General features: G+C 50.7%; 8 protein-coding genes across 8 annotated transcripts; 4 read left to right on the top strand and 4 right to left on the bottom strand.

Annotated features, from left to right (window-relative positions):
* Window positions 1–905: 905 nt before the first annotated feature.
* Window positions 906–1772, top strand: B9G98_02237 (hypothetical protein; the record flags this gene model as incomplete). The annotated part of the gene is made up of 1 exon (XM_024808794.1): window positions 906–1772. One exon carries the CDS (start codon window positions 906–908, stop codon window positions 1770–1772), a length of 867 nt encoding a protein of 288 aa, XP_024664562.1.
* Window positions 1773–1825: 53 nt separating this feature from the next.
* On the bottom strand, window positions 1826–2173 carry B9G98_02236 (Mitochondrial zinc maintenance protein 1, mitochondrial; the record flags this gene model as incomplete). Its single annotated transcript, XM_024808793.1, has 1 exon — window positions 1826–2173. One exon carries the CDS (start codon window positions 2171–2173, stop codon window positions 1826–1828), a length of 348 nt encoding a protein of 115 aa, XP_024664561.1.
* Window positions 2174–2240: 67 nt separating this feature from the next.
* Window positions 2241–2666, bottom strand: B9G98_02235 (hypothetical protein; the record flags this gene model as incomplete). Its single annotated transcript, XM_024808792.1, has 1 exon — window positions 2241–2666. The coding sequence occupies one exon, from the start codon at window positions 2664–2666 to the stop codon at window positions 2241–2243; it is 426 nt and encodes a 141-aa protein (XP_024664560.1).
* A 74-nt stretch (window positions 2667–2740) lies between these two features.
* On the top strand, window positions 2741–5605 carry B9G98_02234 (Nucleoporin NSP1; the record flags this gene model as incomplete). The annotated part of the gene is made up of 1 exon (XM_024808791.1): window positions 2741–5605. The coding sequence occupies one exon, from the start codon at window positions 2741–2743 to the stop codon at window positions 5603–5605; it is 2865 nt and encodes a 954-aa protein (XP_024664559.1).
* Window positions 5606–5779: 174 nt separating this feature from the next.
* B9G98_02233 (Uncharacterized protein C56F8.02) lies at window positions 5780–10129 on the top strand (the record flags this gene model as incomplete). The annotated part of the gene is made up of 1 exon (XM_024808790.1): window positions 5780–10129. The coding sequence occupies one exon, from the start codon at window positions 5780–5782 to the stop codon at window positions 10127–10129; it is 4350 nt and encodes a 1449-aa protein (XP_024664558.1).
* A 15-nt stretch (window positions 10130–10144) lies between these two features.
* B9G98_02232 (Cytochrome c oxidase assembly protein COX16, mitochondrial) lies at window positions 10145–10516 on the bottom strand (the record flags this gene model as incomplete). The annotated part of the gene is made up of 1 exon (XM_024808789.1): window positions 10145–10516. The coding sequence occupies exon 1, from the start codon at window positions 10499–10501 to the stop codon at window positions 10145–10147; it is 357 nt and encodes a 118-aa protein (XP_024664557.1). The 5' UTR covers window positions 10502–10516.
* A 41-nt stretch (window positions 10517–10557) lies between these two features.
* B9G98_02231 (Histone acetyltransferase type B catalytic subunit) lies at window positions 10558–11631 on the top strand (the record flags this gene model as incomplete). Its single annotated transcript, XM_024808788.1, has 1 exon — window positions 10558–11631. The coding sequence occupies one exon, from the start codon at window positions 10558–10560 to the stop codon at window positions 11629–11631; it is 1074 nt and encodes a 357-aa protein (XP_024664556.1).
* Window positions 11632–11847: 216 nt separating this feature from the next.
* On the bottom strand, window positions 11848–12777 carry B9G98_02230 (Sphingolipid long chain base-responsive protein PIL1; the record flags this gene model as incomplete). Its single annotated transcript, XM_024808787.1, has 1 exon — window positions 11848–12777. One exon carries the CDS (start codon window positions 12775–12777, stop codon window positions 11848–11850), a length of 930 nt encoding a protein of 309 aa, XP_024664555.1.
* Between the last annotated feature and the right edge of the window lie 792 nt (window positions 12778–13569).

Raw genomic sequence — 13569 nt, 5'->3', positions numbered from 1 at the left:
CTATGTTGTTTAACTCGCTCGGATGCGCGGCTTGATGTTCTTGTAGTTGCGGTTCCTGCAGCCGACAGTGACCCACATGTAAGGAGTGTAAATTTGGGACAAAAAGGTCTTTTCGGGGGTGTTAGCACGTTTTTATTCAGGTTCTCATACGGCGAACCGACTTACCCTTGCCCCGAGATTGACCTGTGCGTCCATCTGGTGATCGATGCACCGAGCGGACACGATTTAGAGTGGGTAATTTGGGCTAGACGCTCACAGCTTGAAGCATTGTTAAAATATGCCCTATTTGTCATTCTAGGTGCCAGTTTAAGGAGCTACATTACAGCAGGTCGCCCAAATCTGCGGGATTTTTGTAAATACCTCTCCATACGACCAAGCTGCATGTGCGCTAGCCAAGAAAGCTTCCGCCCGTTCGCGGAGTTCGCCCAACTCTATCGTCAGCGGGTCCACATGGCATGTGAGTGGTGTGAGCAACCTGGGCCAGCTCGGACCCACTGTTCGGCAACCGCTCCTTTGCTCTGGCACAGGGCTGGCACGTCAAGCAAAATGTAGCAGCTGGCTGAAGGCGCAACTGGCCTGCAGTGTTATGCATAGACACAAGCGGGAGCGAATTGGCGCACAAAACATTCGTTTTCTACAGTTTGCAGAAAAAAAAAAGTACTCACCTGTTGCAGCGGCCAAATCAAACAATCGATACACGTCTTAGTCGGCTCCAACCTAACCCACGCGCCCACGGGACTATGACATCATACGTACCCCAGGATGACTGCTTACCAGAGGACTAAAACTTGCATCGGATCTGAGACACGCGCCTAAGCTCATTCTCAAGAACTTTTCAAAGAGATCATTGCGTCTCCCAAACACGTACCACTAGGCCGCCATCCATGCGCAATTGATTTGTTAGTATGGATTTGGATAGTGTTTCCCCCCTTGATAGGCTGGCCCGGTCAAGAATGTCGACGGTCTCCGTGATGGGTGACTCGTCTATTCTTGCGGAAATGCCGCCTCCGTTCGAGTTGGTTCGCCGGAAAACGCCTGACCAGGTGCGCAACCCAGCTCCGGCCTCTGAGCAAGCTGGTCAGAGACATCCCTTCGCCAATTCGCTCCTGTCACCTTCCCCGTCCCGTTCTACGACGCTCACAAGCGAGCACTTTGATGTGCCTAATCACATCAACGACAGCACCCACACATTAGAGGCAGAAGACTTTGATTGGTCTGAAAAATCGACATCCAAGGTCAGCCTCTTGAGCTGGCTACAAACCCAGCCCCCGGACCTCCCGGTAACGCCGCAGACTAGGCATGCTGCCTCACAATCGTGGGACGTCTCTAACAGACAGTCTCTCAATAGCCCAGTTCCATCGAGGCATCACAAATCATCGTCAATGTGGGGGTGTACAGACACGATGCCTACGCCGCCCGTCGACGACGCGCTGAGTGTAGCGATATCGAGAGGCGCGTATTTTATCGAGTCCGGCGACTACGATGCCGGTGTGAACTGCTGGCGGATCGCAAAAGATGGTGGCAATATTTATGGCCAGCTACTGTACTTTCTAGCAGTCGACGCAGGATGGACGTTTGACGCAGCTCACCAGAATCTAGGCTGGTTAATGACCAAGGTTGATCCTAATATATTGCGAAACATCCTCGCAACAGACTGTCCACACATTGCAGATGCCTTGTACCGGTACAGCACCCGACATCCCTCTGATACCACGCTGGCGCTGAATCTGGCTGCGGCCATTAATCGAGCGGGGCGCCCTTACCTACGATGAACTTTATTTATCGATTTGTGCTTTTAATATTTATAAAATTAGGGCTCGCTGGTTTACTGCTTTCCAGACCCTCCGCAGCATCCACCGCTGCCGCCCTGAGACAGCGGAGTTTTCTGGAACCGGTCGTCATTGTCTCCGAGCTCAGTCTCGTTGTGGATATTAAGCTTGTACTTTTCATCTTCCTCGCTGGCTTTAACGCCCTGTACAACATTGGAACGAAGAATATGAGCCACATCCTTGGCAAGCTGGATCCGTCGCTTCAAATCAGCCTCATTTTCTGACGGAACCTTGTACTCGCTTTTGATGCGGTCACAAGCCGCTTTCAAGGCAACAGCATCGTTGCGGAACGCCAGGTTCGCCGCCCGAATCAGCCCGCGATATGCTTGGATCGACTTGGACATATGAGTAATCGCCCTATTGGCTCGCGAAATAATTAAAAATACCGAATATAAACTATAGCACGGCCGTCTAGACCCATTCCAAGTTGCCTTCGGAGGTGAGTCTCAGGGCTTTGAGCAGATCCTTTTTGTCGAGATTGTGTTCTTTCCGCAGCGACTTTAGCACTTTGTCCAGAGTTTGGGCCTTTTTGATCATGACCGCTCCCTTGGGCTTGGATTTGTTTACCTTTGCCGTTTTCGTTTCAACCTTCGGCTCGACCTTCACTGCTTTCTCCTTGGGCTCGACTGTTGCCGCTTTCTCCTTGGGCTTGTACAGTTTGCCCTGGTACTTTTGGTCCTCGGTGATGCACTGAGTGTGCTTCTGAAACTCCGTGCCCTCAAATGTGGTGTTGCAATCAATGCAGGTAAAATACGCCTGCGGGCACCTGTTGAAATGGCCCATCAGCTTCTTTTTGATCACCGTGTCATTGCACACCTCGCACGAAAAACTGACCATTTCCCGCGGTTTATGGTATTTTGCACAAAAAATTTAACCTACGATCCGCTGAGGTAATTTTTCACGCTGACATCATGGCGCCCGTGGAGCGCAATCGAAACATCAAGTCTGCTGGCAATAAAGGTCACAGACTCGGGCGCACGCCATATGAGAGGACGGAACCACGCTTGCATGGTGTGTCGAACGATGTAGGAGCGGCGAATGGTGTCGCCAAAGCCGCTGCCCAGGCAGGAGACGCAGCCCAGCCTGCTTCGAGACTGTCGACACTAAGCCGGTCTGTAGTACGTGCGTTCGGTTCTTTGTGGGGTGCAGACAAATCCGAGAAAACAGAACCGACCACCAACCTCGAACTACCCGCCAATCCGCTGCTGCTTCGGCAGGTCGGCACAAGACCCGTTGATACACTGTCAACTGCAGCTACCGTTGGTTCTTCGCGACTTGATTCCGAAAATGAGGCGGTTTCCGGTGATTCATCGCAGGACGAAGCGACCAGTCGCTCGCTTGTGTTTGGAAACAACACAACGGTGCCCCAATTCGATCTAAGTTTGTTACAAAACCAACAAAGTCTCAACGTGCCTGCAAACATGATTATCGCTGCATATAGAGATGCTTTGCTTGCAAATGACAATAGCACGCTCAAACGCAGAAGGTCGACTCCTTTAGAAACCCCGGAACCACCCAAAACTCCCACCGTTCCCAGCGTTGCTGCTGCTCAGAAATCTACAGATACTTCGTCTGGGCGAATTCCTGTTGTTGAGCGGGCTCCTGCTGTTCTGGCAAACATTGAGCCGCCTAAGAAGACACCCAAGGTTGATATTACTGCAGACGTGACCACTAAATTCCCCGCAACACAAAGTCGAATTGAGCTGGTCACGCGACCCATGGTGGATCTAACAAAACTTCCCGAGGACCGAATGAAACGCCCCGGTTTCATTTCCGTCAATTTTGATTTCAGTGATAGTGACGAGGATGATCCTGAAGATGAACAAGTTCCTCGCCGCCCACTTATTGAGAGTGCCGAAGTTGTCGAAGCTCGTAATCAGGCCAAGAAGACAGAATCTATCCCTGCTGAGAAACCTGTTTTCTCTTTTGAATCTACCAAGCAGTCAAAATCCTCTGAGCAACCTAAACCCGCGACAGAGTCAACAAAGCCCTTCGCGTTTGGCTCAAATCCCAGTACTACTACAGCTTTAGACCTCTCTTCTGAGTCTCAGAAGCAGAGTGGCTCCACTCCAGCATTCAGTTTTGGGGCTAAATCTGATGCAAAGCCCGAAAAGCCCACATTCAGTTTCGAAAAGTCCGATGAGACTGAAGCCAAGAAAGACAAGCCTGCATTTTCTTTCGCTAAACCATCCGAAGCTGGATCAGGTGAGGCCAAGCCTGTGTTCAGCTTCGGTGATTCAAAGCCTGAAAAGCCTGAGCAGAGTAATGTGAGTGAACCAGCTGAGAAGAAGGACGCGCCAGGAGCCTCCTCGTCAGGGCCGCCAGCTTTCAGCTTTGCCTCAACAACTGAAAAGCCTTCTGACAAGTCTAAAAGCAAGCATGCATTCAGCTTTGGCTCGTCAAAAGACCATGCTCCTGCCTTTAGTTTTGGTGGTGATAAGCCTGCTGATAGCACTACTTCCAGTGGGAAAGAGGATCAGAACAAGCCAGCATTTACCTTTGGCGGTGAGAAATCCCAAAATAAACCTGCTTTCGGTTTTGGTGAACCAGCCAAAGCTCAAGAAAAGCCCGCAACTTTTGGCGTTGAAAACAAGAAAGCAGACAAGCATGCTCTCAGTTTCGGTGGTGACTCTTCGAAGCAAGAAAAGCCCACGTTTAATTTCAATGACGGTGCATCACAAAAGGATACGCCTGCCTTCAGCTTCGGTGGTGACGCTTCGGCAACTCAAGCCAAGCCCGCGTTTACGTTCGGTGGTGAAGCCGCAAAGTCTGAAGACAAGCCTGCCTTTAGCTTTGGTGGTGACGCTTCGAAGCCTGCAGACAAGCCTGTTTTCGCCTTCGGTGGTGATGCACCAAAGTCGCAAGATAAACCGGCATTCAGCTTTGGTGCTACCAATGGAGACAAACCTGCCTTCAGTTTTGGTGAGACAAAGAAACCTGAGCCGACAGCAGCCAACCGCACTGAGGCTCCTGCTTTCAGTTTTGGGGCTGCCAAGCCTTCAGAGGCTTCAACAGAAAAACCTGTGTTGAGTTTCGGTGCGCCATCAACTGAGCCCAAGAAGGACGCTCCGTTCAGCTTCGGCTCTAGTGCCGCCAAACCGGCGTTTTCGTTGGGATCCAACTCGGAAGAGCCTAAACCCGCTCTAGACAAGCCGGCATTTAGCTTTGGCGCTCAGTCTGCCAGCCCGGCAGCCACACCAGCTCCCGGACAACCAGCTCCCACAAACACTTTTTCATTCGGTGCATCATCGGCTCCTGCAGCGACGGGCTCCACACCTGCTCCTTTCTCGTTTGGACAGAATAATAATAAACCGAGCAGTGGCTTCTCGTTTGGGTCGAACAGTAGTACTCCTGCTCCAGCCAGTAACAGTGGGAGCGGGTTCAGCTTTTCTGGCAGTGCCACCCAGCCAGCAGCATCTGCTGGAGGATTCTCATTTGGAGCCAATAATGATGCCAAGCCTGCCGGATCAGGCTTCTCGTTTGGAACTAACTCAAGCGGTCCCGCAAACCCTTCGTTCGGGTTTGGTGCGAACAATGCAAACAGTGCAGCAGCTCCCGCAGCCGCCAGTGGTGGGTTCAGTTTCGGAGCCAATGCTGCGCCTCCACAACAACAGGGATTCAATTTCGGTTCAGGCAGCGCGCCTGCTCCGCAGCTCGGCGCTAACAACAGCTTCGCTAATAACCCTCTCGCAGCAGGCCTCGCTCAAGCTCCTGTAAACAGGGCCAACGGCAGGCCCATTGCACCTATTCGCCGGCGCATCCTCCCTAGACGTTAGTGGTGGTCGTTTTGTACCAATATATATTTCAAACATACTATTCTACTTTGCAAGGTGCCTCTGCAAGCTTCATGTGCGAACTTCGCGTGGGTAAGGGTAGGAGAGGATGGATCGCTTTCCGCACTGGGGAAATGATCTCACCGCCGATTAGTAAAGTGTCTTAATTCCCTGACCATGGACGTCGACCTGAGTGTGCCTGATGGGGCTCCTCCGGATATCACAGCGCGATTGCTAGAGTTGCGTCAAGAGCTTGAAGAAGGAGACATCACGGCAAAAGGTTACAGGAAGCACCGCGAACAAGTAATAGCAAAGTGGCTCGCTTCCCAAGAGCACACCGACTATGCTGCCAGTGTATACAGCGGGGCCCCAAGCTCTCGCTCACGGCGTCGACAGAGTGCAGGCGAGAGCATTGGATCACACCCCATTCCAGAAATGCTGCAGAGTCTGCAGTCTCAAGGTGTCGGACCAAGTTCCTCTCGACTTCCTCTTCCTGAGATAGCAGCCATTTCCGGCCCTTTGCAGCGTCCTTTGCCTCCGCGAGGGATTCCTGAGTCGGCCAATACTGATCCACTGAATACAGGGGTCCGGCTCACCAAGTTCGATAACCTGCCGTCTATTTTGCGGCATCGTGGCCGCACCAACGCCGATGTGGCTGCATTCATGGTCCTCGATAAAAAAGGAAAAGAGCACCAGTCGATCACCTGGTCAAAGCTTGCCTCCAAGTCTGAAAAAGTTGGTCAGATGTTGAGAGATCAATCGGGGCTTTTCCGAGGCGACCGTGTCATTCTGCTGTATGCAGAGTACGAGCCTATCGAGTTCATCATCGCAATGATGGGATGCTTCCTTGCCGGCTTGGTAGCTGTTCCAGTCAGCCCTCACCAACCTGCGGAGCTGTCCAAAATTCTCAGCATGACCCAGTGCCATTTAGTCTTGACAACCGAGACTCAGCTCAAGCTGTTCCAGAAGAACCATTCTGAAAAGTTCGCTCAACTCAAGGACGTGCAGTTCTGGAAAACAACCGACTGGGGTAGCTACGCCCCGCCTAAGCGTGGAGCGGATCTGCCAGCTCTTCAGGTTCCTGACTTGGCATATATCGACTACGCTTATTCCCCTACTGGTGATCTCAGGGGTGTGGTTATGTCCCACCGCACTCTACTGCACCAAATGCAAGGACTTATGGCCATTCTGCGATCGCGTGATGTGTACACTGGTAAGGTTCGTCGGGGTACGGATAGGCTTTTGTGTAGTCTTGATATCCGACGATCAACTGGTTTGATAATGGGTGTTCTGCTGACCGTTTACTCGGGAAACTGCGCGTACATTCTGACCAAAACAGCTATGGCTGTTCCGGGTCTATATGCTCATGTAGCAACCAGAAACAGAGTCTCGATGTTGCTCTCGGACTATCCAGCTCTCAAGCAGGTATGTTATAACTACCAGAGCGCTCCGCAAGCTACTCGGAATTTCAGCAAGAAGCAAAAAATTGACCTTAGCACTTTACGTTGGTGTTTGATTGATGCGGCCACAGTTGATGCTGAGTTCCAAATGGTCTTGGCTGATAGATGGCTCAAACCACTGGGAAATGCTGCCGCTCGCGATATCGTTGCACCCATGCTCACCTTAACTGAGCACGGTGGTATGGTTATTGCCATGCGCGACTTTTTAGCTGTCCCGGATGGCGGTGATGCGCTGGATGCGGGTGAACTTTATCTGGATCGTGAGGCATTAAAGCGCAATAAAGTTCAGATAAAGTTGGGTGGAGGCGGTCCCACAAACACATCAGATACCCTTGCGATCGTTCCTTTTGGATTCCCTCTTCCCGATGCTACTGTGGCTGTAGTCGATCCAGAAACTGGCATTTTGGCCGGCGAAATGACTGTCGGTGAGCTTTGGATCGATTCACCTAGCTTGTCAGGTGGTTTCTGGGGTCTAGCTGAAGATACAGAGAGTACGTTCCATGCTCGCTGTTTCGATGAAAAAGGTGCTCTTCCTTTGGAATTTTTGCGCACTGGCTTGTTGGGATTTATTGAGGACGGCTTGGTGTATGTGATAGGTCTAACTGAAGACCGCTTGGTCTACATTCCATCACCGACATCCCCGGTGTCATCCTCTGGTGCAAACAACTCTACACCATCCCCCATCGAATCTTCTCCTAGCTATTCCAAAAGTGACTATGTTTATGAGTACTCTCCGCACCTCTCCAGCACGATCATGCACAGTGTTCAGGGCCGTATCTACGATTGCTGTGTTTTCCAAATGCCGCTGGCCGGTAGATTATTGTCTATTCTTGTGCTCGAAACTCCTGACGCTGTGCCACCACCTGCTGTCACAGCCATGACTGCACCGCTTGCGCATGCCGCCGCCACCAAACAGGAGACAACTCGTGAGCAAACTCTAGACCTCATGTGCCAACGTGGCATTGCAGTCCTTGAGCAAGTTCATCAGTTCCCTATATACTGTGCTATTGCTACCTGGCCTAATGCTACACCCCGTGTTCTTAGAGCTGGTCGTCCCGATATTGCCAAAATTCTTGCCTCCCATCAGGTTTTGCATGGTAGATTTTCGGCTGCATATGTCCGCTTCAATGCTAAAAGTATCGCTGATTCCCTACCTCGCGGCCAGGATCCAGTGGGTGGTATTTGGTCTCCAGCAATCTCCCATATCCGCAATGAGACGCTAGGTGAAGCCGACAAACAATACTCTGGAGTAGACATGCGCACAAAAGTCTTGGATGACCGTACGCAGCATGATTTGACAAGTTTCGAGTCTCTTGTGCACTTGTTTCAATGGCGGGTCGCTCGTCAGCCCGATGAGTTAGCTTATCAGACCCTATCGTCATCGACAAAGTCAGGTGCTGAAACCTCTTGGAGAAAGCTTGACCAACGTGTTGCTGCTACTGTTCAATACCTTCGCGATCATCTCCGTGCGCAGGCGGGTGACATTGCGGTGCTGATGTACACTCACAGCGAAGACTTTGTAGTGGCCGTATTGGCATGCTTCTTTATGGGTATTAGCGTGCTTCCTTTGTCACCGCTGAATACGGACCGTCTTGATGAGGATTTACAATCGCTCTACCGACTGATTAAACGGTTTAGAGTGACCTTGTTGCTGGGCAATCACGAAACTTGGCAACTCATGGATGATAAGCAAGTCACCCATTATCTCAAGCATAGGCGACTTGTGGTTCCCAAGATTCACAATACAGCAAAGGTCAAGGTGCTGGCCACCCATACCTGTAAGAGCTATAAAATGCCCCCTCGAGCATTGAAGACGGATTTTGCTGCGTTAGTGTGGTTATACTGGTCACCTGACCATGAACTGACTGCATCTCACATCAGTCACCAAGCTCTCCTTGGGATGTGTAAAATACAAAAGGAGACGTGTCAAATGACGTCTCGTAAACCGGTTATTGGTTGTGTTCGCTCGGTCTCGGGCCTTGGATTTTTGTACACGGTCTGTTTGGGTATCTACGTGGGCATGTCAACTCTATTGGTGTCCCCGGTTGACTATGCAAACAACCCATCATCCTACTTTTTGACAGCCAGCCGGTACAAGGTAAAGGATGGGTACGCTACGGTGCAGATGCTTGAGCATGCATGCCGTGCCTCGAAACCTCGGAATTACACTCTCTCGGAGTTGACCAACCTTATAGTGCCGATGAATGGTCGTACGAATACTAGCATTGTTAATGACATGCGACTAGCATTTGCTGCGGTTGAACTCGAGACAATCTCCGTTAATCTTGCCTATGGCACTGATACCAACCCTATGATCACCACTCGAAGCTATATGCTGGTTGATGGCATAGAAATCTGGCTTGATCCAGTTGCTCTGCGTCAGGGATATGTTTCTGTGGTGAATCCCATGAACTGCAGCGATGCATTATACCTTTTAGACAGCGGAATGGTTCCCATTAATACCCAAATTGCTATTGTGAATCCAGAGACCCGCTGCCTGTGCCGCACGGGCGAGTTTGGTGAGATCTGGGTGGTTAGTGACGCTAACCAAACGGCTTATTACAAACGCGATGGCACCACTAATGACCAAATTATGAGTGCCGTGATCGCTGATGGCGACCCAGAGGTAAAATATATGCGCACCGGTGATTTCGGGTTCTTGCACACTGTTGTCAGGGGCCTTGACGTGGAGATGCAGGTTTTGTTTGTCCTCGGGGCCATTGCAGACACTATCGAGGTCAATGGGCTGCAGCACTTTGTGTACGACGTCGAGGCCGATATTGAAAAGCACGACCAGGTGGACTCTGCTGTCTTGTTCACTGCGAACAACATGAACGTCGTGGTGGCAGAGACTTCGAGCGACAAGCGGTACCTGCCTAGTCTTGGAACTTGGATCGCAAACTCGATTCTGGAAGAGCACGAATTCTTGCCTGATGTTGTCGCATTCATTGGCAAGGGCCAGATGCCCAAATCACGCTTGAAGGAAAAACAGCGCAAAACTCTTATCACAAAGTACGTGGAGAACAAGCTCACAATTGCCGGCCAATATGGTGTTAATATGAGATAAATATATGTACATGTCTTAAAATTTGTTGTCACTTTCGCCGGGTAATCTTTTAACCCGCTTCTGCTCCCAGTTGTCGATGTCGAGCTGCTGCAGCCGATAGAACTCATCCTTGATATCGATTTTGCGTCTTCGGTTGCTCATAGCAAGCATTTTCTCTTCCTCTAGTTCTGAAGACCGACGATCATGCTGCTCGTATCGAACAGAATTGAACTGGGTGAGCAGGTGGGTGCCCATCAGCATGATGGCAAAAAATGGCAAGCCCACCCACACAAACGAATTCTTCTGTACACGCTGGAGGTATTTTCCCCAAACAGAATTGTTTATACGGGCCTGCTCCTTCGAGCCAACAAACTTCTTGCGGGCGAACGTCATGTTCGATCAAGCTGACAAACTCGTAAATTGAAGCCGCCAAACAGTTTCTTTTAACCATGGCGACGATTAGTTCGAATGACGCGATTGAGATCGTGATAGGATCTCACAGCTTCCATCCAACCTTCACCTATCCCATTTATGGCGAAAATGAGCTTATTTATGGTTACGATGACCTGAACATCCGTATAGAATACGATCCAGTATCTCTGCTTCCGTTGGTGGAAATGACATACTCTGGCAAGCCTGCTGCTGATTGCGACGACCCCTTGAAGACATTGCTTGGATTCATGCCTAAAAACACGTACACTGATCGTGAAAAGTGGGAGGCGGCGCGAAAGCACGAGTTCAGCGAACCCCCTGGGACAACTGTGTTTGAAATCAACAGCAAGTTTCTGGTGCGGAAAGGCAAGGTGGACGAGATGGTCGGGTTTCTGGAGCGGTTCCGGACGTTTGTCTTATTCTTTATCGAGGCAGGATCATTCATTGATCAGGATGACTACCGATGGGATATCTACGTGTTGATTGAGGCCAAATCAAAGGCGTTTGCGGGGTTTGTTACTGTGTATCCTTACTTTTACTACTCGACTGCGGAGGAATTCGAAAAGTCCCGGGAAATGCTGGTCAAGAAACGAATCTCACAGTTTGTAGTGCTCCCGCCCTACCAGCACCGGGGTGTCGGCGTCCAACTGTACACTGGACTGATTAAAGAGTTTCAGACTGACGATCGGGTCAAGCAAATCACTGTGGAAGATCCCAATGAAGCCTTTGATGTGCTAAGAGACCGAGCGGACTTGAGCATTTTTGCTCAGGACCCCGACTGGGCCACGCTATCGCTTCCGCTGGACAGTGATCTTGTTGCCAAAATCACCAAGAAAAGTAAACTGATCGCTCGCCAAGTTCGACGCTGCTTGGAAATTGCCATGCTCGAAAAGTACGATAACGAGCCCATGCAGTACCGTAAGCTTGTCAAAGAGCGGTTATTCGAACACAACTACGAGGGGCTCAAAGATCTTGACGAAGGCACTCAAGCAATCATGCTTCGAGACGTCTACAGCAAGGTGGTGGAAGACTATCGGAAGTACCTCAACGACACAGTCGAACCGGCCCCCAAACGCCAAAAAGCTGCATAAAAAACAACAAAGCTACAAAGGCAGGGGAGAATAAAGTGTTTTAATCAAAGAGTGCACTTTGCAGTATTAAATAATAACTACACTACATGATTCCGTCATAGGGAAACAAACAAAAACAAGTCAATGGCACAATTAAGCGCCAGCAAATCGCGAAAGGCTAAGAAAAGAGAATGAGGTTTTATTTTTCCATTGTATAAAAATTTCGTTTCTCTGCGCTTAAGCGTGCTGGGGCTCGTCCTCCTTGGCATGAGTATCGTGTTCCTTGGTAGCATCCCAGTCCTCACCGTTCTCGTCAACGTAGCCGGCATCAGTGCGGCGGATAGACAAAGTGGGCTTGACGGTGGCCTGGTCAATGGTCCAGTCACGAAGGGCGCTCTCGCAGTCCATGATGATCTGCTTGGAGGCATCGTAGCCGTCGTAGGCGGGGCGGATCTCACCAGGAGTAACGGGGGTGTCGTCGAGGAGCTCGAGAAGGGCCTTGCTGTAACCAGCAATCAAAGCCTGCTTCTCGCAGTGCTCACGAATAGAGTCAAACAAGTAGTTGTAGGCAGCCTTGAACTTCTCGCGGGTGATGTTGGAGAGCTGAGCCTCAGCAACGAGAGACTCGGCCTCAGCACGGACAAGCTCCTGCTCCAAAACAACAATCTTGGGGGAATTGGGCTCCTTATACTTGAGGTGAGCAATCTGATCGGTGATCTTCTGCTTGCGGTCACGAGAGGGCTGAACGGAGGCCTCAATGTTACGGATAGACTTGAGGGTGACACGGTACTGGTCGTACTTGTCAATGGACTGATCCTCGAGCTCGCCCATCTCGTACAGAAGAACACCAAGCTTATCAGTGACGTCCGAGACATCATCGTCATCGGACTCCTCACCCCAGTAGGAGAGTTGCTTAGCAACCTCCTTGCGCTCGTTGGCAACGAGCTCCATGGAGCGCATAACGTTCTTCTCCATCTTGACAAGGACGGCAAGACGGCGAGCAAGCTCGGGGCCAAAAGAGCCGGCGGTGGAGCGACGAATGGAGTGGGTCAAAGAGCCACGGCCAAAGAAACGACCAGCCTTGGTGGAGGAGACGGGAGGGGGAGGGTTCTGCAAATCCTGAGCAGAAGGAGCACGGGTAGCGCGGAGTGAATACGTACGGTGCATTGTGTATACTTTTTAGAGTTGCAGTTTGTGAACACGGCGACCTGTGTTAGGGGTTAGCTAGGAGTATTTATACATCGCCTTACCATATGCATACTGTATTGCTATGCATGGTCGTCCTCCCATTTGGGTAGTAAGTTGCAAGCTTAGGTAAGGAATACTGCGGTTGCCGGCGCAGTATTTCAGCCAACACCCGCGTACATTGAGCAGTAGTTGATCCCTTGGCGGAAGTATGCGTGTATTGTAGGTAGTGCACTTTGCAATGACTTTGCATGTGTGTAAAAGAACCCCCAACATATCGGGGCGACGATAGGTCTCTCCAATATAGGTCTCGCGCAATCTTCTGCACCCACCCTGCAGGGGGCCGCCCAGGCCGGGTAACTGAATGCTAATAACCTGCCACCTGTGCTGCTCCACTAAAATACGCGTGCACGGCAGGAAGGTGGGGTCATTCGAGTGCTCGACTGCAAGGCGTTCCATCTCAGGAACTCGAACTTTAGTTCCTATAAGCAAAATAGACGTAGAACTGAATTCAAATGCCCATCGCCTGAACCCGCAGTCGACCCTTCCGCCGTATCCGGTCAGCCTGCATCTGACAAGGACATTAATTGTCCATCGATCTGGACGCGCAACCTCACCTAATCTGTGACACTGTTAGACAACACCAAAACACAGGGCGAGCTTGTTCTTAGCCAACCTCCGTCGGTTAAATCGTCGCTGGGCCCGAGATTTTTTTTCTTGAATTTTAGTTGTTTAGTTTAGACTTTATAATATTTTGTTCATTCCCTGACCAAC

This window comes from Wickerhamiella sorbophila (assembly GCF_002251995.1).
Source record: "Wickerhamiella sorbophila strain DS02 chromosome Unknown contig3, whole genome shotgun sequence".
Lineage (NCBI taxonomy): Eukaryota > Fungi > Ascomycota > Dipodascomycetes > Dipodascales > Trichomonascaceae > Wickerhamiella > Wickerhamiella sorbophila.
This window is presented reverse-complemented; position numbering and strand designations above follow the sequence as displayed.